General features: G+C 39.9%; 1 protein-coding gene across 13 annotated transcripts in view; it reads right to left on the reverse strand.

The window, feature by feature from the left end:
- DNM3 (dynamin 3) overlaps window positions 1–25,875 on the reverse strand; it is a 330,309-nt gene that overhangs the window by 40,746 nt on the left and 263,688 nt on the right. For 11 of the 13 annotated variants that reach the window (XR_002100165.1, XR_002100164.1, XM_019530783.1 and 8 more), the window contains one exon: window positions 24,558–24,569. The exons of the other annotated variants lie outside the window; for them this stretch is intronic. Coding sequence is in view for 9 of the 11 variants with exons in the window: in XM_019530783.1 (XP_019386328.1) it covers window positions 24,558–24,569 (12 nt within the window). In the remaining 2 variants the exon portion in view is untranslated. The remainder of the gene's footprint in view (window positions 1–24,557; window positions 24,570–25,875) is intronic. 13 annotated transcript variants of the gene reach the window in all.

Genomic DNA, 25,875 nt, shown 5'->3' on the forward strand with positions numbered 1-25,875 from the left:
CTATCCGTTATGATCTTCATTAGTGGTTTGTAAAAGCAGTATACCAATTACTTAAATTGACTCAATTATGGGAGGTTTTGCATGTAGGAGGAACAACAAGGAAACAATAAGAAAGAACACAGAGAGCACCTATACACATGCCCAATACCTGCTCCGAAGTGTGCTAATTAGCAAACACTGGAGCTAATCAGCATGCTAATTAGAGTGACAGAGCCGACTCTATTAATCGAGCTAATTAGCGCACTCCAGAAGCTTCAGTGTCATGTGTATTATTCAGCATCCCTGTGCTTCAAAATGGCAGCAGGGGCACTTTAACTAAAGTCCACTGAACAAGATGCTGTGGATGCCGTAACTAGACTAGCTCTGAGAGCCACTCTAATTAAAGCGCCCACCCCGGAGCACATGTAAAGACACCCTCTATGTTCTTTCTTATTGTTTCTTTGTCCTTCCTCCTGTGTGCAAAACCTCAAACCAAGATTTATTCAGAGAATAAGTGAATTAGGTTCATCCTGGAAAAAATGAAATTAATACAGTTAGTGAAAAATAATCCAAAACCACAGAAACACAATAGAAGAGGAAAACCTCAGAGCCTTACCAGTGAAAGCAAATAACTCAAAAGGTAATGTGGCATCTAGTACTATGTGTCATGGAATAGAGATGCAATATTCCTTTCCTACTCCACGTTCCCATCAATTGTCAAACAGGAGAAATAACACCTGTGTACTTTGCAACAGCATGGTAAATCTTAAATGATTACTGTTTAGAAAATGCTTTAAGTTTCTTGAATAAAAAGTGCTTATGAAATGCAATTTATGAATTAGTGTTACCATTCAGTTTCTGTGATGTAGTCACATAGAGCCATGGATTCAGGCATCTTCTGTATCAGAAGGAAGTAAGGTGTTCGGAGAAAGACAGCTATTTGGATTGAAGGGTGACGAAAGTGATGCATAAGGGACCATTAAAATTACAGGTGAAATCCTGGCCGCACTAGATCCAAGAGGAATGTTACTGCTGACTTCAAGGGGAATAAGATTTCACCGTACATGTGCATGTCTATGTAACTAAGGAGAGGAGACATAAGTCTTCAGGAAAGCTGCAAGCTCTCTGGAGTAAAAGGTGTTATTCCATGTGGTACAAGAGGATGTTACTGAGTGTAATGGGTTACAGTTCAGAAAAGAAACAGTTCATGAGAATATAGGACAATCTTCCCAATAGCAAGATTTATAAGGGTGTCAGAGTTTCCCAAAGAAAGTGAAGGGAGTCCCATCACTTTGGATAGTTAAAATGAAACTGGACAAAGTACTGAAAAAATACACTAAAAGAACAGACCTGCACTGGCCACACAGGATGAATGAACAGTATCACTAAATTTCCATGATTTTATTACATATCGGGCAGCTGCCAACAACTTTAAAAAGAAAGAATGAAAGAAAGTCTTGCATAATGTTTCAGATTTTCAGTTCCAAAAAGGATGATTTGTCAGTTATTTCATTAAAAGATTCTGAACAGTAACATGCTTTCTATTGTCAAACTAAATAGTTCATTAAAAAAAGATAAGAATGAAGCAAAATAGAAGCATTCAGACTGCTGGGGAAATGGTTGAATCCAAATGAGAGCAAAGCTATGCATGAAATATTTTTTTTTAAAACAATGGCTGTGGTAAATAACTTAGGTATGGCTGCTAAATTTGCCAGAAAACACTCCTTTAAATTGAATTTCATTTCTTTGTTTGCAGATTAAAAACTCTACTACAAGTCCAAAAGCAAACCATTCTATCAAGCAATCATCTGCATCTGTAGAGTACATCTGATGAACGCAAAATATGTTTTATCTATTTTGTGTATTAAAGAAAAGTTCCACTCGAGCACAAGTATGCAACATACTACATTCGCCCTCAATCCCCAGCCTCACTCAAGCATCTTTACAACTGCTTCTTGGGATATTTTTTCCATTCCATTTTTATGCTGTATGTATAATTTGGCTAATATATTCTTGAATGTGCATAACAGACTGTTGTGCCAAGTGCACGGATGTAGCCATGTGATGGATTCTCACAGCAAGACTTTGTTATTGAAAGAAACCACAAGTCAATGACAATACATTATTTTCCTGAATTGGCAATAAAGCAAGCAGCAGCAGGAGAATACCTTCTCCCACACTGGGCTAGCCAGGAAACTGCACCCTTTCCTCTCAGATGAGGACCTAGCCATTTTGAGCCATGCTTTCATCGTCTTCAGGTTAGACTACCACAGCTCCCTTCACTAATCCGCCCACTTAATGCCCATTTGTCACTATTATGCCCTCAACAGCAGTCTGGCATTCCCCCTAAAAACAAGAAGCTGTCATTCTGGCTGCTCCTTCACAGGCTGTGTATCACTGCCTGCTGCATAAGGGTCAACCATGTGATTCTAAACAAGGATGATATGGCACACTGAGGTGCCATGACATCCTTTTAAGGGTACCACAGGGTCCAAACACCTAGACATGATTCACTAGATAAATCCCAAGGTTTCAAGCAGAGATCTACATCATTAAAAACATTCTGACTAGCTGCAGTCTTTCTGAGTTCTTTGCAATAGAAGAATTGCTCTATTGTTCTCTAGTCAAAAAAAAGAGCGACTCCTAAGAGCTGGCATTTTCTGAGGGGTGCCTTGAGTCTAAAAAGATTGAGAACCACTGGTCTATGCCAATGTAATTTAAATGTAGTTTAACCATTTTGATTGCTTAAGGTTGATTTTGCATTTGGATTCTTCTCTCAGGTTACAGATGTTGTATAGTGAGGAATGCAAATCTTATGCTGCACAGAAAATCCACAAAAAGTTTTTTGAGCGGCATCAGAAACCCGAAGCATTACAGATTGTCATGCTTGCCCCACCCCACAAGTAATAAAACTGGTTTAGCAATCCAAGAGATTTTTAACCAATTATTTTGAAATTCTTTTAATCTGTTTTCTGCTTTTTAAGCCTTTTGTGGTGATTTTGGTGTATAATTTATTTATTTTTTGTAGACACATGACATCTAGCAAAGTCTACGTAAAAAAACCCAAACACTGAAATTTTCCTTTAATCATGATTCCAAGAACTTGTGCTTAGAGAATCCCCACAAAATATATGAAACTTTTCAGCAGTCCTGTTTGTGACTAGAAAGCAGTCTGTGCTCTCTCAAAGATTCAAACTTCACAGTAACATTTTTTTAGTGTATGGAAATCCAGTAGAAAATGAAATAAATCTGTCAAAGGGTAACACCTTCCTGTGAAGAGCATTCTCTCTCATCATTGTACAGAGTTTTCACTTTTTTTTACTACATCGACAATATATCTCACCACAAAGGATTTTTACCTACTGTCCCTAAAATACAAGTTTTGATACAGGGGACAATAACCACTTCATGCCTTGCAGAATATATTGTTGGACCAGCAAAAGCTAAGAGACTAGCATAAAGAAGACAACAGTTGTTTTTAAAACAAGCACTACTTCAAAATTTACAAAACTGAAAAAAAATCTTTCCTTGTCCTAATAAAACAGGAAGTGCCCCTAGTTAATGGGCACAGACTAGGAAAATAATTTATGGTGCTGGAATGTATTTGTGCAGCATTTGCTATTATGATAGGTTAACAAAAAACAAGGTCAGCGAAGTCTTGGGAAATTTTAAAGAGTGGTGTGACATTAAGGATTACAAGTCAAGACAACAAGGAGTAAAGTGAGATAATTAGGCTACTAGACATTAAGACAGAATATTATTACACAATGGCTGGCTAGCGTACTGAACCAACTGCCAAAGACAACAACAGAAGCAAGTAGTAGAAATTATTTATAGAGACATTCAAGCTATTTTTTGGGAACAAGGGGAATTAAAAAGTACAATAATGAAGCCTGATACTTTAAGAGTTAAATACATGGCAAGTTGTGTATTTCTGCCAAGAATGAAAAGAGCGAGTTGTGTGGTTTATATGCTATAGAAATTGAAGAAAATGAAAGTGGGAAATCGAATCACCTCTAATGCAGGCTGTAGGGGTAGAAGTCATGGTAGTCATGTGCATTAACACACAGGCATTAATCTTTACTCCATTTTGCTCAATTTCCATAGATTTTGACAGTGTTATTCCCAAACGTTTGCCCTTTAAAAATGCTCAGTTGGGTGAATTTAGTGCTGATAAAAGATGTCAATCAAAGCACCTTCACATATGACAGGTAGCAACTAGAAAAAGTTACTTTACTTTGCCAAACGTGCCTCAGCCCAACTTTGAAGAACCATTCTGGACATGAAGGGGAAGTCTCTCTGTCAGTATGTCCAACAACGGTGGTGATGTTAGGTTTGTTGTGAAGTCTCCTGAGAGACTAGGTACCCTAGCTTTAAACACCTTAAAAGAAAAAGATTTGTAGAAACAAAGTGCTTAGTGCTTTCAAGAAATCAGGTCCTATTAAGGATCTCAAGATAAGCACCCAGAATTCAGATTTCCCAAATCACTAGTCAAGTTTTTAAAAGTCTTGGCCCGAGCTCCTGTTGCATGGTCCCTCTTACAGCCATCAGATGAGATAGTAATAACTTGCATTCACTATCAGTTTGATTTAGGATTTGAACAGTACAACAATGTTTCACAATCAGCCCCAGACCATTCAGTTCCTTGATTCTATTTTGGATTAATTTACATGTGAATCTGGAGTAGAGGAAACAGAAGAGGATGCCTCAAGGAGTTTCCCCCTTGGCTTCAGAGACTGCTTTCTCATGGGATGAAAGTTGCGCAATAGTTGAAGGCAGGATAGATTTGTACCTTCTAGACTAACCAAAGTAGATCTATATCTATATCTATTGCTGTATAATACAAGCTTTTGAGGGTTAAAGCTTGCTAGACCATGGGTTAGACCATGACTAATTACATCTCTCTACACAATAACTGAACAGACATGAGACGGGCAGCATGCATAGTTCCTTCTTGTTCTGCAAAGTATGTGCCTCAGGAGAGTTTGACATGGCTTTCAGTGAGGTTTTGCACAGTTTCCAATACAGGACTTCTATAAATTACATACCAGAGTCCTTTAATTTAGCTGATTTAATGTAATACACCACTTAGAACTTTAGACTTTTTAAGAATTAATGATATCTGAGAAAACACCCTGGAACTGTCCTCTGTCAAGCATGTAAGCAACAGTGATGCTTCCTCTACAAGCAAGGCAGGAATTTAATTGCCAGAATAATGGAAGAGGACTTAAATTTGGTTTAACCTTCTCATCATGAGGCATGGTAGGTCTCTGTTTTCATTATCAGGCTCAGCCCTAGTACACCACAGGAGCAGTACTAACAAATCATCTTTATAGTTAATCATACAGATAGAAAAAAACTGCATGTTTCAAAATCCCTCACGTAATCTTTCTAACAATTACATAGGTTAAATAATCAATAAATGAGTTCCTAACTCTAACTTTGCTCAAATTCTAATATAAAGACAGTATTCACTTTCCCAGCTCTAAACAATGAAATTACTGATTTCTCTTAGTTTGATTTTTTCCACTGGTCTCTGTAACACCCGATTGAGCATCAGTGATTCCTCACTTGCAATTTTTGTTTTTAACTGGCATTGTTCTTTTACTCACACATGTTCATGCTGGAATAGCAAGAATCAGCAAGATTTAAAACCTACCATTCTAAAGTTTGAAGCCCCTAAAGGGAAATTGCAGTTGTGATGCCAAGGAACACAGTTGTACATTATTTTACTTTTTCCTCAGTCAAGCTGACAGCAAATGGAGGGGGTGGGAGGAAGGAAAGGGGGAAGGAGAGGAAGATGGCATTTTAATAGCACCCACCACTGATTCCACACAGTAGGAACACTGTACTCCAGAGCAGCACTATTTCCTTTCCTTTTTTGCCTTGCACTCGGTCAGCATTTACTAAACCAAGGTTCTATGCAAGGGGTTACCAAACTTTTTTCTGGTAGACTGTATCTTATTAGAGAGATTTGTCTTTCCCTTTCCCAGTCACAACTGGATAGACCCATTTAATCTCCAGCCAACCCGTCACAACAGAATCAACCAAATTCCTTCACCTTTTTCTTTGACATATGGCTCCCAACTACCCTTGGATGGATGAATAACCTTGTCTCTGTCCCAGTCATTAATGGATGGACTGACATTTTTTCTTCAAATCTACCATAACAAGATGGAATCCCTTTCTTCCCACCTCTGGCCCCTGGAAGTGTTATAATCCTTAATGTACAAATGGAAAATTGAGGTACAGATAGACTAAGCAAGCTGCTCATGGTCTCAAAAGAAGGCTGTTACAAACCAAGGAATCAAACCCAGGTGTTCCAGGTCTCACCCTAGCAGAGACGTAACCAGACAGCTCCATGCTCTGGGGCAGCAGCAACAGGATGTTGGGCAGCTGCCACCACCAGGTTAGCATCAGTATTTCCTATTTTTATGCCCTCCCCCTAAATTGGTGCTTGCAACTGGTGCTGTGGTTACTCCCTCCCCCGGGTTGTTACTCTGATCCTTCAGGGAAGAAGATGACTGAAGTTCGAAAGAAACGTCTGTGGGAAAGTTATTCGCTAATTGTTCATTTGAGAGAAATTATCCTCAAAGCAGCTGCTGCTGGTCAGAAACCAGTACTGGGACTAAAATGATCAGTTCTAATTTACATGGCAGTTCCTATGGCATACAAAGACAGAGGTCTATTGTATTTGGTTTATCTGTAAACTTTTCTGAATCAGAAGAAAATGAAGAAAAAATACTTTCTTTTCCAAAGAAAGATGAAAACAAGTTGTACTTATGGCATAGAAGGAATCTTGTAAATGTGCATGCCCTGATAGTATATAAGAACATAGCAGGCATTTTATGTTACAATGGTTCATGTTGCCGTAAACCAAAAATGAAGTTACTTCTAAATTTTATTTTGATCTGATTTCCATTCAATTGGGAAAGATTTAATGATATCCAAATTTGCTGTTGCATCCTGAGGTCCAACAGAAGCACATGAAAGTATTGCAAGAGACGAACCTAGATCACCTTTGCACACAAATTCAACTGTTTTTCTTGCTGGTACGATCAGGACTGGTCCCTTGGCCTAAACAATAGAAACCAACATAACACTTTATCAGGATGTATTTGCAAATTAGTTTTTTCAAACAACCTGGGATATTTCCGATTTAAAATTTTCCTAATTAATTCTGTCCATTACCACTCAGTGGCAAAGAAGCAATAAAGTGCAGATTCATTTGACTTTATAGTCAATTCTGCAGCTCTCAGAGCACTGTACAAACAAGGAATTCAGTTCAAATAGCACATTGACTGCATAGACAAGCTCTCTTTACACACGGAGCAATAGCTTACACACAGCTTTGGGGATTAGAATTATTTCAGCAAGAGAAGGAAACACTAGGGTTATCACCTACTCTGTTCAGGCCCACCAGGGCAAGTCTTAGAGATGAAAAGAAAAGACATGGCTTTAACATATTCAAACATTTGAATATCTAGCAGTACATCATAGAAGAGCACTAGCCTTTCCAGTCCTAAAGATATAAAAGTTTTGCTCTCTTCCTCCCAACGGTTCTATTTAGTTTTTTTCTTTAATAAAATTATTGTGAAACAGCTAAATCCAAGGGCAGACATGGAATGTGAACTCCTGGCCTCCTGGCCTAGAGGTGAGAGTATTACTAACTGAGCCAAACTGACACATGCATAATATGCTTTTAAGGTTTTTTGAAAGTCTGTCATGATTCAGAAACACTAAGTCTTTGTGGTATAAAATTCGGTGGGGGGGGGGAAGGGAGGGAGGCAAGAACTGGCGCTCCCTTTTATAGCTAATTTTAGCTGATGAATTGTTTATAATTTCCTACAAAATTCATAAAGCCTTGCTATTTCTTAAAATAAGACAGAACAACCCTTTTCAAAACCAATTCTTAATTATAGAGTTCCCTTGTTAAATAGGATGGACTCAGGCTCCAAACTTGTGTCAAATTATATGAAGTGATAAAATGAGGATGGGCGAGCTATTTTTAAACACACTCAAAGGCTTAGAGGTCAAAATCCCAGAATTTATGGCTCTGCTTATTACAACCTATATTTTGAAATATCTTTGCTTTTGAGACACCTTTTGGCTTCAGAGACAGCATTCTCCAACAGTGTGCCTGCTGACAAGGGGGGGCACTGAAACATTGCAATGGGGGTCTCCGAGCAAAGATTACACTCGTCCTGCACAGAGTCAGAAAGGGATTGTATGTTTCCATGGCAGTGTATTTCCTTCTTTCTCAGGATATTTCACAGGTCTGGGGAACCTGCAATTTCAGATGGGCCAAAAATGAGTGGCTATGTGAAAATGGGTAGATGCACGTAATTTTCCAGGCTGGGCACTTCATTCTCCAGGCCACGGAAGGCATGCATTGCCAGCCTGCTAGTATATACCATATTCTGGCTTAATTTAATCTACATACATGGTAAGTGGCATTATTTAACTACTTAACTCTTCTCCCTCTGCACATAAATACTGATAACCAGCTTCCATTTATGATTTCCTTTAGTAGACATTACGTATCATAAATGATTACATTTATGATATGTAATGTTTGCTAAAGGAAAAAAAGAGTTGGTATGTGAGGAAACACAATAAACAGGACAGGACTCAAATGCCTCACAACACTAATTGGAAATGTAATTCCATGGCTCCCATATTATTCCCTGCTCCCTTCCTCACAACCATCTTCTCAGTTATTGGCAAGGGGGGACCTCACAGAATCACACACATTGCAGAAGAATCTGCATCCATTTCAGTGGTGACTGAATAAAAATGTACTCCAAATGGATTCTGATATGTTTGGGCTCTTACCACATAAAATGTGAATAGTAGAAGACAAGCTCTTTTGGAAGAGAAAGGACTGAGTGGAAACTGCAGTGGAGGATAAAGGCACCTGCTTGATGGTGAATGACCAAATGTGTTCCATTGTTCATTTGCATCATATAACTGTACAATTTTCTGATATTATGAGAGTCAGCCAAGTGAGAGAGGACTTCTACATTTTGTTCTTGAAGTGGTAATGCCATAGATCTCCCGTCACTGGAGAAGTCAAACACCATTCCTGTCTGAGAACAAACTTCCACCAAGTATCAGAGTTGCAACCCTTTGTAGTTGAGGCTTGATCCCACTCCAGTTAAAGTCAACAGAAATCTTGATAAGAGTGGGCATTTGATCAGACATTTTAAAGGCTTATTTTCACAACTTTATGGACCACTAAGTCAGACCTGAAGCTTTTTTTCTGTGATAACCAATGTGAGTCTGAATTTCAGAAGTGCAGAATACCTTAAACTGTTCAGCAGCAAAAATCTGGCTTCATTTGCCATCCTTACACCCTACAGCATTACATTCAGTCTTCCTCTTAAAGGCTGCAAACAGAATATTTATGGCAGCACAAAACCTCAGCAAACTGATGTCCATGCCTCACCTAACAAATGCCAAAAATGCCCCAAACTGTAGCCATGACAATTCGTAGTAATAGTTTGTGCTTTTTCATGTTGAACATCTGTTTGCTTATGATGTAAGAATACAGGCAGGCAGGGGTTACTTCTGCTCTCCAGATGCCCTGGGCAGGCACTCCTGGGGCTTCAGGGTCCCAGTCACATGGGAAAATGACCACAGATGTCAGGCCAGGGCATGATTTACAAGTGTGGAGGGAAAAAAATCCCATCCCATCCCAGGAAGCCCCTTGCAGAAAACTGCCACAACACATATATTACGCTGCCATGGCCTGACTCAGGGTATGGTACCTGGGGCCGATTTCCCATAAGATTGTCCCCTCAAGCTTTAGAGTTAGCAAGGGCCTGATCCTATGGGACAACAGTCCTGGGCAATGTCTATAGATGCCATTGAAGCAGATCAGCTCTGCTGGAGCAGCATCCTGGCACAACTGATCCTGCTCCAAAGACCATCTGCTTATGCCTGTAACAGGGAGACGTTCCTGTTATGGGAACATCTGGGTGAAGCACCCGTTTTGTTGAAAACTCTGTTTGACCCATGGAACTAGGTGACATATTGACTGTTTGCCCACCCAGGACACTAAATACCCGCTGTGGACTTTGGAGAAGTATTCATTACTTGCTGGCAGCAGCGAGGTGTTCGATCAGATTGAGATAACAAAAGGGCTGGGGGCCATCTCAGATGGCGGCAAACAACTGGAGATTGATAACAGCCAAGTGGAAACATTGTATAAAGGACTGCCTGTGCTATCAGAGCTTCCCCAGAAGGGGAAGAGGAGCCAAGGCGTTAGACGCCAGAGATGGCAAGCAGCCCTGCGCGGAGGCACAGGTGATGAGAGAGAGATTCACCAAGAATTTCTTGTTGAAGTGGCAAGTGTCAGGGTGTCTGGCCCGCTGGAAGACAGACTGCTGATTCAGCCAGGCAATTGCAGCCCTGTCCAGATCCGTGGCAAGTACTTTGTTGCTGTGAGTTGACAAGTGGGGAGGGCTTGCAAATGCCCACCAGTGAGTATTCATTGCGGGACTGATAAGTGAACCAGGAACTTGTAGGGACAGCCAGGTGAGGGACTGACAGCTGGAGGCTAGCTGAGTTACACTTCTTGTAAGTGGACATTACTGATGCTCGTTATTAAAATTAAGTAAGCACTCCTCTTGTGTGGTGTTTCCCTTTAATTACTCCCATCAAAGTCGTGGCAGGTGAGATTGACATGGAGATGAGGGAAGACGAAGTTATAACATCTTATTTTTGTGCCCTAGAAGAACATGCACACAATGCCCAAAGAAGCTAATGACAAAATTCCTATTAATTTCAATAGTTCATGAATGGGTTCATTCTTTTCCACTCCCTCAATTTCCTACTTGAGGCTAATTTCTTTCTTCCAAAAATAAACAGACATCAGTAGGTACAAAAGCTTTGTCTAACATAGCAGCAAAGGTACGGAATTTACTTCTAAGTGAGAATAGCACAATAAAAGTACGTGTTTAAAAGCAAATTGAATGCATTTCAGCCCTATCAGAATTATGATTATTATTAAGCTTAGTTTCTGTACAGCACTGTAGACAGTCTGGCATCCAAGACACTTTGTATATAGGCCTGCCCTATGTCTACTGAACATAGCTAAAGGACCATTCATTTTGGTGAGTAAAGATTCCATGCCACCATGTCACTGATGCCATGCAAACACAGAAACGGGTATACTTCTGATTTTTTCACACATTTATAATAGACAAGGAAGGGTTTAGCAGATGCTTTTCAGGTATTCCTTGTATCCTGATAAGGGAAGGGTTAGCAAGGCATAAACTGGGATGAAGATTTCACAACTCTGTGAAGTGCTGTGGCTCTTACCGTAAGGAGTGGGAATGAGCACCCAGTCCAGTATGCCCTGAAGTGGGCAAGTGTTGTGGGAGGGAGAAGTGCTTGCACCTACACTTTAGAGGTCCCAATGGGTGGGTTGTGGCTGGGGGCATTTTCACATTTCTATTAACTTCTCTCCTACACATGAGTATTTGATTTCTCAGGTACATTTCTGAACTATTCCATGCAGCTTTAAACTGATTTAACAGGCCCCTTCAGGTTTAAACTGCATTTCAACCAGTCTAAGCATTACATACAACCATACCCTAATATTACAAAATGAAAGGTAATGCTCAGGGACTAATGAGAAGGTTTGCTTTAAACTGGGGGGGGGGCTTCTCCCTTGAAAACCAAACAGCAGAAAGACTCAGAGGATGTAGGCAGTCACAGGACACTAATGTGATATGGCAAGGTAGGGATTTATTAGGTGAGTTGATTCTAGTAGAGAAAGGAAAGTATTAATACCATTTTATGATTTCAAACTGCTTCTGGAAAAGTGTGTAAAATTCTCATTACTCAAGTGCAAGAAAGATTAATAAAAGTTGGGACAGATATGTTACTAAAATGACCTGGAGAACATAAAGCCTATCATATGAAGAAGATTAAAAGAGCTTGGCCTGTTCATTCTACTAAAATGAAGGCTAAGAGGGATATCTGACTGCTTTCTATAAATACAGTCCAGAGGCATGGTGACTGGAGGGGCCAGGGGCAAAGAGGGAACATCAAGGAAAGAGAAAAGCCATATAAACTAAAAGACAATATTCTCACAAAGAAGAAATTAGTATAAACTGGCACAAATATATTTAGGACACAAATTAGGCAGAGGTTTCTAAGCACCACAGAAGTGATGTACTAGAACAACTTTCAGATCAAAGTAGCGGGGTTGTCAAGCCTAACAGGTTTTAAGATGCAGCTTCATAAATTTATTAAAGAAATTACATAGGGTGTATGGAATAGCAGGAGACTGGACACAGAGACCCAGGAGGTCCCTTCTTAGCCTGTGGCCCATAAATATTGGCCCATAAATATCTCCTCCCGTGAGGTTACTAGCTGGAAACTATTTTCTGCTTTGTTAGTAGGGCCAGAAATCTGGGACGAGTCTAGAATCCCATCTTGTAACCACATGCTCAAAGCCTTGATTCAAAATGATTTGGCAAAGCTGGCTACAACAGACTTGAACATTTTTTGGCAGAAGTTGGAATTTGCTTGTTGTCACGGAGGTAAAGCAAGTGTCCTACCCCCATTTGGTATGCTTCCTGTTACTGGACTCTTGCCTCTGGACTGTGGGATGAATCCTAGAGACCAAACAGAACCACATGTATGGTGAGGGACTCTTGCCAGGGCTCTTTGCTCCAGAGGGAGACCTGGAGGCCAGGAGGGTCCATAAGCACCTACTTTTGTCACTATACTGAGTCTGCCCCATATGCCTTCTGTTACCCTCCAGGGAATCATCATCAAGCTTTGTAGAAACATCTGATCCTTTCCTCACTCAGTTCTAGCTTTGCAAGTGATGATAAATTGTTGACCAAAGATGCTGCTAATTGCCAACATCATCTTGCAAGCTAAAGGTTAGGGAAGGACTCTGTACTTTCCCTGTTTGCAGAATCCTGCACTTCTCAGAATTAACAACTTGGAAGATAAAATTGACTGAACATTTTGTAAATTTGCATATGATACCAAACTGGGTGGAGTAGAAGGCATTTTAGAGAACAGAATTGGGATTCCAAATAATCTTGATGTTTCAAACATGGTTGGAAATGAATAGGATGAAATTGAAGAAGAAACAGTGCAAAATATTATAAGATGGAACCTTCAAGCTCAAAAACAAAATTGGGAACAATTGACTACACTGTAATAGGACCTTTGGTTTATAGTGGATTTCAAACTGAATATGAGTTAACAGTAATTCGGTGGCAAAAAAGGATAGTAAAATAGAGGGGGGTATTAGCAGATGTCACATGTAAGTCATCATAAGTAATTCTGTTCTGTTCAACACTGGGCAGTCTTAATTTGGAGCACTTTGTCTGATTTTGGACCTCACTCTTTAAGAAAGATAGGCACAAAACTGGAATGAGCCCAGAGGAAAGCAACAAAAACTGGAGGTCTAGAAAACCTTATACATGAGAAAAGATTAGAAATAGTAGACTGGAGAACAGAAGACCGACGTGGAGAATTTGATAATAGTCTTCAAACCCAAGAAAGGGTTGTTAGAAAGAGAAATCCAATGAACTGTTCTGTGTCCACAGGTTTACAATGCAACAAAGGAAACTTAAGTTGAAAATTAGAAAGAACTTTCCAGTGATGAGGTTGGTTAAGCACTAAAGCCTATTATCTAGAAAGGCTACAGACTCCTTGTCACTGTGAGTTTTTAAGTGCAAGTTAGACAAACATTTGTCTGGGATAGGCCAGACAGGAATAATCCTATCTTGAGGAGGAGAGCTGGACTACCTGACCTCTTGGGGCACCTTCCAATCCTATTCTTCTCCGGTTCTAGGTTTGTGGAGCCCCAAAAGTTAAACAAGAAAGTTGATTTGGTTTCAGTGCAAAAGGAAAGCAGAACTGGATGCTAATAACAAAACACTGGACCAAAAAAAACAATTTCAAGACATGGTGAAAGTAGAGCTCTCAGCTGGTAAAGGAGGATCAAACAAACACATACGAGTCTGCCTCTCTGACTAAATTCCTGGCTACCTTTCTTAAGAAGACAGTATTTCAGTTTAAATTCCAGATGTGTAGACAAGCTCTTTTAGTCACTGCAACTTATCCTACATGCTGTTGATTAATAGTCAATTTATTAGCGCTTTAACATGAAAAATGGGTAAAACTTCAACTCAAGGCTGCCTATTGCTAATGATGCAGTGGAATGAATATTTTCATTCCAAGTAAACCTTTTCTGTTCCTGAAAAAATAAAGAAATCCAAGCTCAGGTTTTGAAAAAATAATTTAAAAAAACCCAAAGAACTTTGCATAGTTTTTGGTTAAAAAATACATGCATTTTAGGAAATATGCATATTTCCTAAAGTAACACATTTCCTTAAGGTAATTTCCTTTATTCTATATAGATGTTCATGTATAGATAAAAATAATTGCACATAAGAGCATTCAAGGATATAAATATCTAAGACAAGGTTAGAGAAAGGAAAAGAAGTTTGGTGGCCATAAGCTGAAAATTTGTACCTACAGGCACATTACACAATCACCTAGATTTTCACATAGCCGCAGTCTTGGGCTAAATGTTAAATGTAATCAGAAAAACCTTGGAAAGAAAATGCAACAGGCTAAAGAGATTCTGCCTGGCAAACTTACTTGACTTACAAGGGGGCTAGCCTGTAGATCTTATTGTGGTTTAGCCCCTGGCGCCATCAGTTGGGCCTGAAATCAAAAGCAGTGGAAAGAGGTAATTAAAAGTGACTCTGCACCACTCTGCTGGCAACAATATGACTCTGCTGTAGCCACTTAAAGAGGGTGGGAAAGGATTCAGGGATATTTAAGAGAATACATTTGTCTCTTTAGTTTCAGTGATTTCCATTATGGAAACACTGTACTTTATAAAACTGTTAACCTTTATGCCACTAAACAAATATTTCCTATTAAAAGCATCAACTTGTGTTTCAATTCAACATATTAATATACAAGATGGTGTGAACCTACCACCTTCCTACCTAGATTAGAATTAAAGCACATTCTGCTTCACCAACAGGTGAGGAGAGCTTACACAGTAATGCTAGCTGCATGCCTAGAGAATGGCTTTATACACTCATTCTCAATATTTTTACTTCTGCTGGCTACACCAGCAATATTTAAACTCTGTATCCCAGGAGAAAAAAAGCCACCAGGTTCAAACCATCCTGCTTAACAATCATTTAAAGAAATGAAGGGAAAAAAACTCAGTCCCAGAAGGAGCAGAAGATGAGAAGAGTATGTTCCAATTCTAACCAGCTGAAGGAAAGTTTATAGAAAAACAATCACTGGGTTAGTGACTCACAGGGAAAGAATTCTTAAGCTTTCTTCAGGGAAACCCCAGTAAATAACATGTATAAAAAACACGAGGATAGTGTTGTCTGTTCTGTTGTGATACTCGGTCCACATAATAAAGTTTTTGGCAAAAAAAGGACACACTGAACATGGTTCTTTTGGGGAAACCCAAAAACAACAAGAACTGCTGTGGCTTCCTGAAAAGTCATATGCATATGAAATGCAAACTTGGAGAAAGTGTGGAAAAATAACACAGGTTTTGTTATAGCATTTGAGAATATTTTTCTGTCTACTACATTCATGATTCATACTGTGTCCTCAGGAAATAACTATTTGGGTTTCACTGCATCCTTTTGTCCTTAAACAGCTGACTGGTTCACATATCCCACAGTGTTACACCCAAAAAGAGTGAATGAAAAGTTCTTAGCTTCTTTGGAGTACATTGTGAAATATACAGAAGAATGTGCAGGACAAGGGTGGCCAACCTGTGGTATGTCGCCACAAGTGGCACATGCAGCCTCTGCATGTATCATGCAGCAGACCAAGGGGACAAGACAGGCAGCATAGTAGTAGGGCATGAAGCAGATCAGGGAGGAGAAGGGGATAGAGTGGTACTAGAGGAGGGTGTGGGGCTAATTTGTGGAATATCTGCCAAAAAGTGTGGCTCCTACTGCTGTAAGTAACACTAGTCTTTCATCTAAAGAAAGGTTGGATTTGACTGACAACATATAACTGTGTGGGCAATGTTTTGAAAGTTGAGCATGATACTCTTCTACGTAGAAACTCAAACTCAAAAATGGTATTCACACAAAAAAAAGAGTTTATAGCATGTCTAAAATGAATCACCAGCTCTGGACACCCTGAAGTTTGAATTTGGACTGGGTCCGAACTTTACAGTTAAAGACTCCAGAAAAGAACATAAGCCAGAACACATGTATTCTGTGGCAGGTTGAACTTAAATTCTGTGGGAAAGCCCCTCAGTTTTTGCAGCCGGTAGGCAGGCTAGAAATTTGGTGGCAGTTTCAGGTAAATTTAATAAGTGAAGGTTTAAAATGAATGCAATATTAAAATTAACACGAGTACCACAATCAGTGCAGGAAGCCCTTATGCTATTTATTCTGACTTTAAATTTAATTTAAATTTATGCTGCCCCTATACTTTCAGCTGTTGATAGGACAGATTTTTGTACTGATTATCCATAAGTGCATTGCAGAAGGTTTCAGAAGTGCAGCTGCAGACTTATCAGGATAGAAAGCAGCTGAAACGTTTGGCACCTCAGGAGATGCAGTAGTTAGCTTGGAATTATAGAATGACCACGGTAGATAAATGTATTTACTAAAGTGATCTGCAGTTAAAGACTAGCCATGCTGACATATGACATGGCTATATTTTTCAGGTTTCAGAGTTAATATGCCATTTGGGTGAACAATGAACATATGTATACTGTGTTAGTGGTCTGCAAACTTAGTAAGACAGCTCTATTAACTAGGGCTGTGTGAGGCTTCGGACAGAGCTTCGGGTCTGGAGAAGCTTTAGACTCTTTGGGGTCCAAAGCAGCATGTCCGGGTCGAAGTACTGGCCTCGTTCAGCTTCCCAAAGTGGTTCAGAGCTCCTGAAGAGCTTCGGAGCTGCCTCGGAGATCCGGCTGTAGGGTATAATGGGGAAACAATAAAATATCTATACCTTTATGGTTTTTTGTTCAATTTGGATGAAATTTTCAGGGATGGTAGAATCTGCCGAGAGGATGAAGCCTGCAGAGTTTCAAGAAGATCAGTGCAGGGGTTTGTGGGGAACAGCACCTCAAATTATTGAAAGCAAAACTCATGTCACATCTAGGCATTACAATATAGCAGGGTGAAAACTGCAGGGGTGGTAGCTCTTACTGAAGGCCACAAAGCCTGCCAAATTTCAAGAAGGCTAGTGCAGGGAGTTGGGGGGAACTGCCCCTCAAGCTGTGGACAAGCAAAATTTGTGCCATGGGTGCTGTGGGACCGACTCTGTCTATCTTGGGGTGGGGAGGGGAAGCTGCTGTTACCAGTTACCAATCAATCATGATTCACTCAGGGACCAGGGACTCGGGGACCAGCTCAATACACAGGACCTAGCTACTACATAATGACTCCAGGAGCATCAATTAGCACCTACAAAACCAGGCTAAGGAGAGGAAAGAATCAATACAGACAATCAACTGTCCCGGGACAGACACAGTCTTGGCACCGGTTTTGCCTGTCAGCAGCTAGGAGTGCAGGGCCCCAGAACCCCCCTGCACTGACCTCCTCCACAGCTGGCAGGCATCACAGCAGGGGCCACCATCCCTGGAGCTGTCACCCCGCTGCGCCTTAGCACATGCAGTGTCACCTATGGCACGGGTTTTGCTTGTCTGCAGCTTGAGGGGCAGTTCCCCCCAAACCCCGCATCGATCTCGAAACTTGGCAGACTTTGTGGCTTCAGTACAAGCTACCAGCCCTACAGTTTTCACCCCCCTGTGGTGTGACACATAGCTGTGACATGAGTTTGGCTTTCAGGAATTTGGGGTACAGTTCCCCCAAAACCCCTACACCAGTCTTCTTGAAACTTGGCAGGCTTCATGCTCTCAGCAGAGGCTACCATCCCTGCATGTTTCATCCAAATCGCACAAGAAACAACAAAGTTATAGCTATTTCATTGAGGCCCCATTATACCCTATGCTTCGGAGCCACTTTGGCCAGATCGAGGCGGAAACCTGGTCCGGAGCTCCAGCTCGGATCATAATTATCTGAAGCGGCCAGATCCAAAGCTGGATCGGATCACTGCCGACTCGCACAGGCCTACTATTAATAGTTGGAGAATCTTCTTCATGATCTTGAGAATTAAAAATATATTTTTCTAAAAATATAGTTTCTGGAACACAATTATGCGGCAAAGTTGATATATATTGTTGTTCCTGTGTTTTTCCCTTGAAAATGGCTTCAAAATATTTACAAACAAAGAATGTGGCTCAGGTGTCAGGTCTGAGAGCCTGAATTGTTAATAGATGCTGATAACGAGTTTCTACTACCAGTAAAGAGCTTTGGCTTCACTCAGCTTTTCTATCTTAAATAACTCCATCAGCCTAGGGTAAAAAAGATGCATCTCTAACGTCAGTTAAATATATCAGAGAGTGTCCACACTAGGCTTTGCAAATGTGGTAAGTATTGAGTTAACTGACGATCAATTAGCAAAGGCAAGCCCATCGTTTGGCTACTGATTCAATTTTTATTGGACAAAATACCATACAATGCAGAAGTATTTATATAATTTAAAGCTATAAATTGGTCTGGAAAAGCATACACGTACAAGAAAAATGAAAAGTAGATAGTATCACTAGGTATTGATAGAGAGTGGAATGAATGAAAAATATTAATAAACAAATACTAAAAAACATAAATTTCAGGGGAAAACAAATTGATCATGGTGGAGACATGAAAAGGACACAACTGATTTTGGAAAGGCTGGATTGTGCAAGCAGATTAAATTTAGATCTGTAGCTAAATACTAATAGACTGGATTGTGCACACCATACATATTGGGAATCAGATATTTTAAACACAGATGAAGACACCTGGTTAGACCTCCTCCACAAAGCTCATCCACGTACAATTTTTCCTGGAGGCGTCCAGGCCGGGCAGCTTTGCATCCTCCACTGATTGTGGTATTGCATTGTATGGTATTTTGTCCAATAAAAATTGAATCAGTAGCCAAATGATGGGCTTGCCTTTGCTAACTGATTGTCAGTTAACTCAATACTTACCACATTTGCAAAGCCTAGTGTGGACACTCCCCGATGTGTTTAACTGACGCTAGAGATGCATCCTTTTTTACCCTAGGCCGATCGAGTTATTTAAGATAGAAAAGCTGAGTGAAGCCAAAGCTCTTTACTGGTAGTAGAAATCCCTTTCATACTTGTGAACAGCATTTTAGAGGAGAAGGATTATTTCTCTTCTTCACAGACTTAGCTGATTTAGGTCAAACTGGTTTATGAAACTTCTGTCCCAGACCCCTTCCTGTTTTAAGTTAAATCAGAGTTCCCAGGCATCTAGGCATACTTTGCAGCTCCTACAAGCCCCAAGTCTCCCTAATCATATTCAGTGGCCTGCCTGGGCCTGGTCACTGCCCCCCTTCCCCCAGTCAGCTTTCCTCCAGCCTTGCAGCTGCTCCAGAAGGGAAGACAGGTTTCACTTTACTGCTCCCCAGCTTCTACACTGAGCCACTGCAGGCATGTGGCTGCATTTCTAGAATCAAAAGTGAATGTATGTTCACTTGCAAATCAGTTTAATCTATGCTCAGGGCTCATGGAGAGATGGCATTATGGCCATCTTCCAAAGTGCCTGACTCAGGGGAAATCTAATCCAGCCCTTTTATGAGACATAGCACAGGTGAGGTTTTCAGTACAGCATCTGAAGCTTTAAAGGCCAGAGAGTTTTTATCTTTCCATCCAGCTTCAATGCAACCCTTAACAGGCTCACGGGTGCTTAAATAAGCTGCATTATAAAAAAAATTCAAAGAACTCCTATGTGTTCTGAATGTATAGAGACCACAAGGAAAGATCCAACAGAGACTATGCCATGAATAGATAGAGAAATAAAAACAGTTTGTTATTCCTAAATTGTCTGGAGCTTGTTTAACCTCAGCGGGCGCATTTAAAAACAGAAACGTCAAAGTCTGGAGCAGATATCTGAACCCCCGCCCACTGACAAACAGTTACCAGCTTCACTGGGACTGATTTTGAAATCCTTCTGTTTGATAGGCTGTGTCTTGTTACAGTCAGTGCAACTGATGCAATACTATGATTTTTTTACCCTGTTCAGTTTTAACTCTCTCATACCAGAGTTCATTTTGGCTCTTGAGAAGTACATAATAAGGCTGAACCATCTGCTGTCTTTTATAGGCTTAAGATAGCAGAGTTTCCACAAAAAGTTTTCTTCCTTAGAAAATGTAGTCACTTTTCAGGGAAATAAGACAACAATTTTGATCTGATATATTTGTTTTCATGTCCCTGAAATGGCAAACCAGCAAGTAAGGAACTGGAAAATAGCCTGCCCATTTATTTCCTCACTGTGATTTTTTGGACTGCTTTGGACCTATGTTTCTCTGTTTCTCTCTGTTCACACTGTGACTTCACTGTAAAAGTCAGTCCATCTGTTTGAAGAGATGACTGAAACACAGTATATAAAATTATGGCACTTTTCCACTTCAAAAGCAATTTTAACACTTCTCCATTGAAATGCTATTTTTAAACTTTGTTGGCATGGACCCATTTTTTAAAAACTTGAAGTAGACTGTTCTTTGCCTAGATATCAGGGCTTTCCATTTCTAAACCTTATAAATTTGTAATAAAAACTGTTAAAATAGTAAACAGTTAAACATCTTATATTTCAATTTGCACCACTGTATCTAGCATATCAATGTAGACTATTTTTCAGCTTCTCTGTTACTCAGCAAACATATATGATTCTTCACTTTTTATAATTTATTAATCTAACCATTATAGTGACCTAGCTGCCATTCTTAAAAGAATGTACCCCACATGTAGACAAGTTGTATTTTAGGTCTAACAGGTGGATGAAGTCCCTTCATCAGCAATCTAGCTGCATTTGAGAAAACAGGCTTAAGAGGTCTTTTGTTATCCAAACATACACAAATCTGGAATGACTTCTCCATTTACACGCCCATCACCAGCCAAGAAATGGATGCCTAGTGAACCCTGATATATTCTTAAAAAAGAGTGAGTCTCCCATATACAAAATCCAAGTTGGTCTCAGGCTGACCAAGACATCTGGTCCTTCTAATGAAGTTGCTTATCTGGAATCTGGGTTTAGTGAAACACATGTAGGAATTAAAGGGGGGAAAAAAAAGACTTGAAGCAATGAGGATGTCATAGAGAAATATTTTAAGGAATAATGAAAGCAACTGCCTTGGCAAGGAAAGTATTTTTTCTGAGAAATGTTCTGTTCTGCTGCTTTACTTTTTTTAAGAGAAAGTTTAATCTAAATTAAATTAAACCAATATATATATAAATTCAGTAAATATGTCATTAACCTAATATAGCTATAAAGCAACAATTCAAATAATCAAGTAACATAAAGTATTTATATCATTACAGATCAGCCCCATATTCTTTGTAACAGATATCCATAAAAATAGAAGCACCACAATTGAATATAGCCAGTCTACAGTCAGAGTACCCTTACATAACTTTGATAGATTCTTACTTGTGGTCTCAAGTCCCCTGTGGTTCAGTGGCAAAATCTTTGCCTGACACCTAGGAGACCTGGCTTGACTCCTGGATGCTTATACAACTAAAGCCATTGAGGCACCAAGCATCTGGACTCGGTCCAGAATTTCGATTCTGTCTCAATGGCTTAAAGGAAGGGATGGAAGGTCTGGGCATCTTCCACTCCTCCGTACTCCTACCTAGGCATATGCATTAAAGGTCTGGGTGACTTCTCATGCATACACCACAATCCAGAAGGGTCAACGATTGCCATCTCTCTCATTTGTGCCCTGAATCTTTCTAGGTTTGACCTTAAGTGTTATAGTGAGGTGTGTGGGTTTTGTAAGCCACTGGGCCAGCTATTTTTTAATATGTGAAAAGGGCTGAGGGAAAAGTAATTTTTCACTTTATAAACATAGTGTTACGATACTTTTATTGTTATGATTTTTAAACAGCCTTAATGCCTAATAATTTGGGTAAACATTTAGCATGGGGGTCGTACATTTTAATTTGACCATATTATAAATGTGATTAAAATGGGCTTTGTGAATATATATTAATTTCTGTATAACACTTATGGGATTGGTGGGTCAAGGGGGAAAGGAGTCACAAGCACTCTCTAAATGTCCTACTGGTTCTGTAGCTGAGGGCACACAAAGGATGAGCAGAGTTTCATTTTAAACTCAAACTGTCGAATCTGATCTGTTAGTGTGCATATACCAAATGAAGTAGGACCCCTCTACCTCATTCTGTATGATCTATTAATGGATATGATCCTTCAAAGCACTTCAGAAGGTACCTATCCCTAAGCACGGGAGGAATTGCAATAATGCTTAGGACTGTGCAAAATTAGGTTGTTGATAATAGATCCTTTGGCAATTATAAAATCCTATTCTTCTTCAAACTGATTTTGACCTGTGCTTGCATATCTGCACATCACAAGGGAAAAGGTAAGGTCAGGAATGTGACAGTGACTGAGGAAGTATTATATGGTACTGAGAAAATGGCAAAATCCCTAAATGGCTTCTTTCCCTTAAGTACCACCTTACCCTTACCCTTTCCCACACTTCCTCCATCATTTCATGCCCCCCTGTTACAAGGCATCACAAGTTTCCCAGTACTTCATACTTCACAGGTGTTGGCATCTACAGGGTTGTGCAGGTTGTTGCTGTGTCACTGGAACTCATTAGTTTACCACGAAGGGGCCTGTGACAGAGAAAAAGGCTGTAGGGAAGGGGACAGATGCCGAGGAAAGGATCCCTAAAAGAGGTCAGATCTAGGGTAAAGGATTAGGATAGATTTCATGCAAAAACTTTTTGATTAGAAGATCAGCACTCTGCAGGGGTGATGTTTGTGAATCTATGGTTAGCATGTGCCTTTTGTTTTGGAGCTAGGCAAAGAGGTTGCTAGCTTATAAAACCTCTCTCAGCTCCCAGGGCACATGGCACTTGCCTCCTCCCAGACTTCACACTGAACAGGCCCGCTCCAAATCCCACTTCTGTTTCCTAGAGCCCACTCATTGCAAAACTCAGGAGAACAGATGCCCCAGAATTCCTCCAGATGCCACCAGCTCTCACAGCCTCTCTCAGTACTCTGCCCCTCTTTGCCACATTTCACCTGGTCCACAAGTCCCCGGCTGAACATTAGCACCTCTGAATCAGCTCATCAGCAGCACAGTTTACAATTAGCACAGATGAGCTCCTATTATAAATATTTCTCATAGTATTCATATTTTAAATGTTATTGTTAACCTAAAGCCAATTACTTGTATATAAAATCACTCACTCCTCAATACTCCACTCCTATACTCCCTCTGCAAAATATTAAAAATCTACTTCCCAGATAGATCAGCAAAACAGACCAGGTTTTAAGGTTAACCACCTTGAGGACAGGTGCAGTGAAAAGCTGGTGCAAAAATATTAAAGAACCAAAGGATAAGTAAAAAACTCCAAGTATTTTATACAATTAAAAACTCTTTTTTCTGATCTTTCCCAAAATTTGCAAAAAACCCCCCCAAAACAAAAAAACCCACCCCAAACCAAACTATTAAAGGATGAGTTGTAACCAGCAACATGTCAGGGGCTTGGTTTCTTACTATTTAAAGCCATTTTTCAACATTTGTTATGGAGAGGTTGCTGCTTCTCCATAACATTTCAAAGAGTTAACAGATCAAAAGTAAAAATAAAATAAAATAGAGAAACAAGTAAAGGAAATACAAATTAAAAGCAACTTTTTTTCCACTAAGCAACAGCTTCTCAATGTATTATATTCCAAAATGTGAGATACAGTAATTCTCATCATTTGGATCAGGAAAAATGAAAAAGTGTTAAAATGTATTAACCCTGGGAACAGCTCAATTATTAGTTTATCAGATCCACATCAGCAAAACTGTCTGCTGCATAATTTCATAAAACCTACCACGCATATTTTGATTCTCCCTTTCCATACCCCACACCCTTCTGCTGCTGTCCAGCTGGAATACATCAAGGGTCTAGAAGCCAAGTCAAATGTTGACCCCACCCGCCACCATCCATTTAAGGCACCTTCAAAGCCAGTACACTGATCTAGTTCAGCTTAGCCAACAACGCCAGCAAATCTGTTATTTAAGACTTCAGTGCTGGGTTTTTATAACTGCCCATTAATACAAGCTTTGATGTATGGTCAAAAAATCCAGCTGTAATGAGTTTCATCAGACTGTAGTAACCTTTTTTTACTCAGAAGGTCTTTATTACTATACCTTCATAATCTTTGTTCCCAATACCTTTTTATTTCTTTATAATATCATTCTTCCTAAATTGCCTTATAAACCAGCACTGAACAACTCCAAACATTATTCTCCTTCCCAAAGCTAAAACAAAGAGCCATTATAGCACTGTAGAAAATAGTTTTGTGCATCAAACTTTGTAATGCTACTTTGCTCTAAACAGTCCAACATGCAGCAACATTGTTGTGTGAACCAGAACAGAAACTCTTGGTTTACAAAGAAAACCCTTGGGAAGCAGTAGAAAGGGAGTTTGTAACAGGACAAAGAACTTACTCTGTTGTTCCCCTTTTCAGGAAGCAGTGAGAGTGAAAAAAAGAAAAAAAAAACATTAGATACATTTATTTCAAATGAACGTAATATGCTGTGTGTATTCTGGGTGTCAGACAAACCAAATGAATAACTGAATCAAAGAATATTCACTAATTCCCTTTGGTGAGAAAGCTTCAAAGGAAGCATAAGAAATTCATGAAAAGCTTAAAATGTTCAGTGAAGTTGTAAATGCAGTAACTGCAAGTTTTCAGAATTTCTTTTCTAAACAAAGGGTCTGATTTTCCTCTTGCGTCCACCAGTGTAAATCAGGAGCAGCTCCACTGGAGTCAATGGAGTTACGCTTGGGTAAGTGACAGGGAAATAGGGCCCAAAAAGATTTGGGAATGGGACTGTAGCCAGCTGGATTTTCTTGCAATGGTAATATTGAACTTCTAGCATGCAAGGCAACCCACTAAGCATGTCTGCTTACCGTTTCATGACAGCCACTCCCACAACATGCCAAGGAATGGAAAGTTTCACCATCCAATGCTTTTTAAAAAAGCAAATATTGTATGTTTAGGTTGGTAATAAAATAAGACGGGAAAGGGGAACAAGGAAAAGAGTGGATGGTGCCGGGGAGGTAGAATGTGCAGAAGTTTGATGAACATCTGCACTGCTACTTTTTTTTTTAATTACGAGTTTTGCCATGAGCTGGCATGAACAGTATATATTATAGAGTGGGAAATCAGCCAAAATAAACACCAGCCCACAGTTGAGAAATCCAGTCTGGAAAGGTTAGTCACAAAGTTGTAGTCATTTTAAAAGAACGGGGTTTGGATACTTCAAATGCAGAAACCAGCACTGAAGTCAGCTGGCAAATGGATATCCCCTTTCAAAATGAAATGGTAACAGTGTCATTTATATCAAGCAAACTGACTCATATAGGGGTTGAAAAAATAAAAATAGTGATTCAGAGCAATCAGGGTGGCTGAAAAGGGCCACATCCTGACAAGAGCAAAACCCTCAAGGGCAAAGGGGACTTGGCAATATATTGGGAGCACAGAGGGTAATTTCTACCAGTAGTAAAAGTTGGTTAACAAACCTGGTATGTGCACAGGACAGAAGGGGGGCAGAGGAGGGGGGGGAAGGGAAGGGGGAGGAAGAGAGAGAGTGTGTGTGTGTGTGTGTGTGAGAGAGAGAGAGAGAGAGAGAGAGAGAGAGAGAGAGACGGAAAAGCTAAGTTGATGCTTAGATTGTAACATTTAATGTGTTAAGGATACTCATTCAGGCAAACAAAACAGTGACTCCCTGATTTTGTTTATAGCACATAAGAACCCAGGAT

The sequence above is a fragment of the Crocodylus porosus genome, unplaced genomic scaffold, assembly GCF_001723895.1.
Source record: "Crocodylus porosus isolate Cpor-Errol unplaced genomic scaffold, CroPor_comp1, whole genome shotgun sequence".
NCBI lineage: Eukaryota > Metazoa > Chordata > Crocodylia > Crocodylidae > Crocodylus > Crocodylus porosus.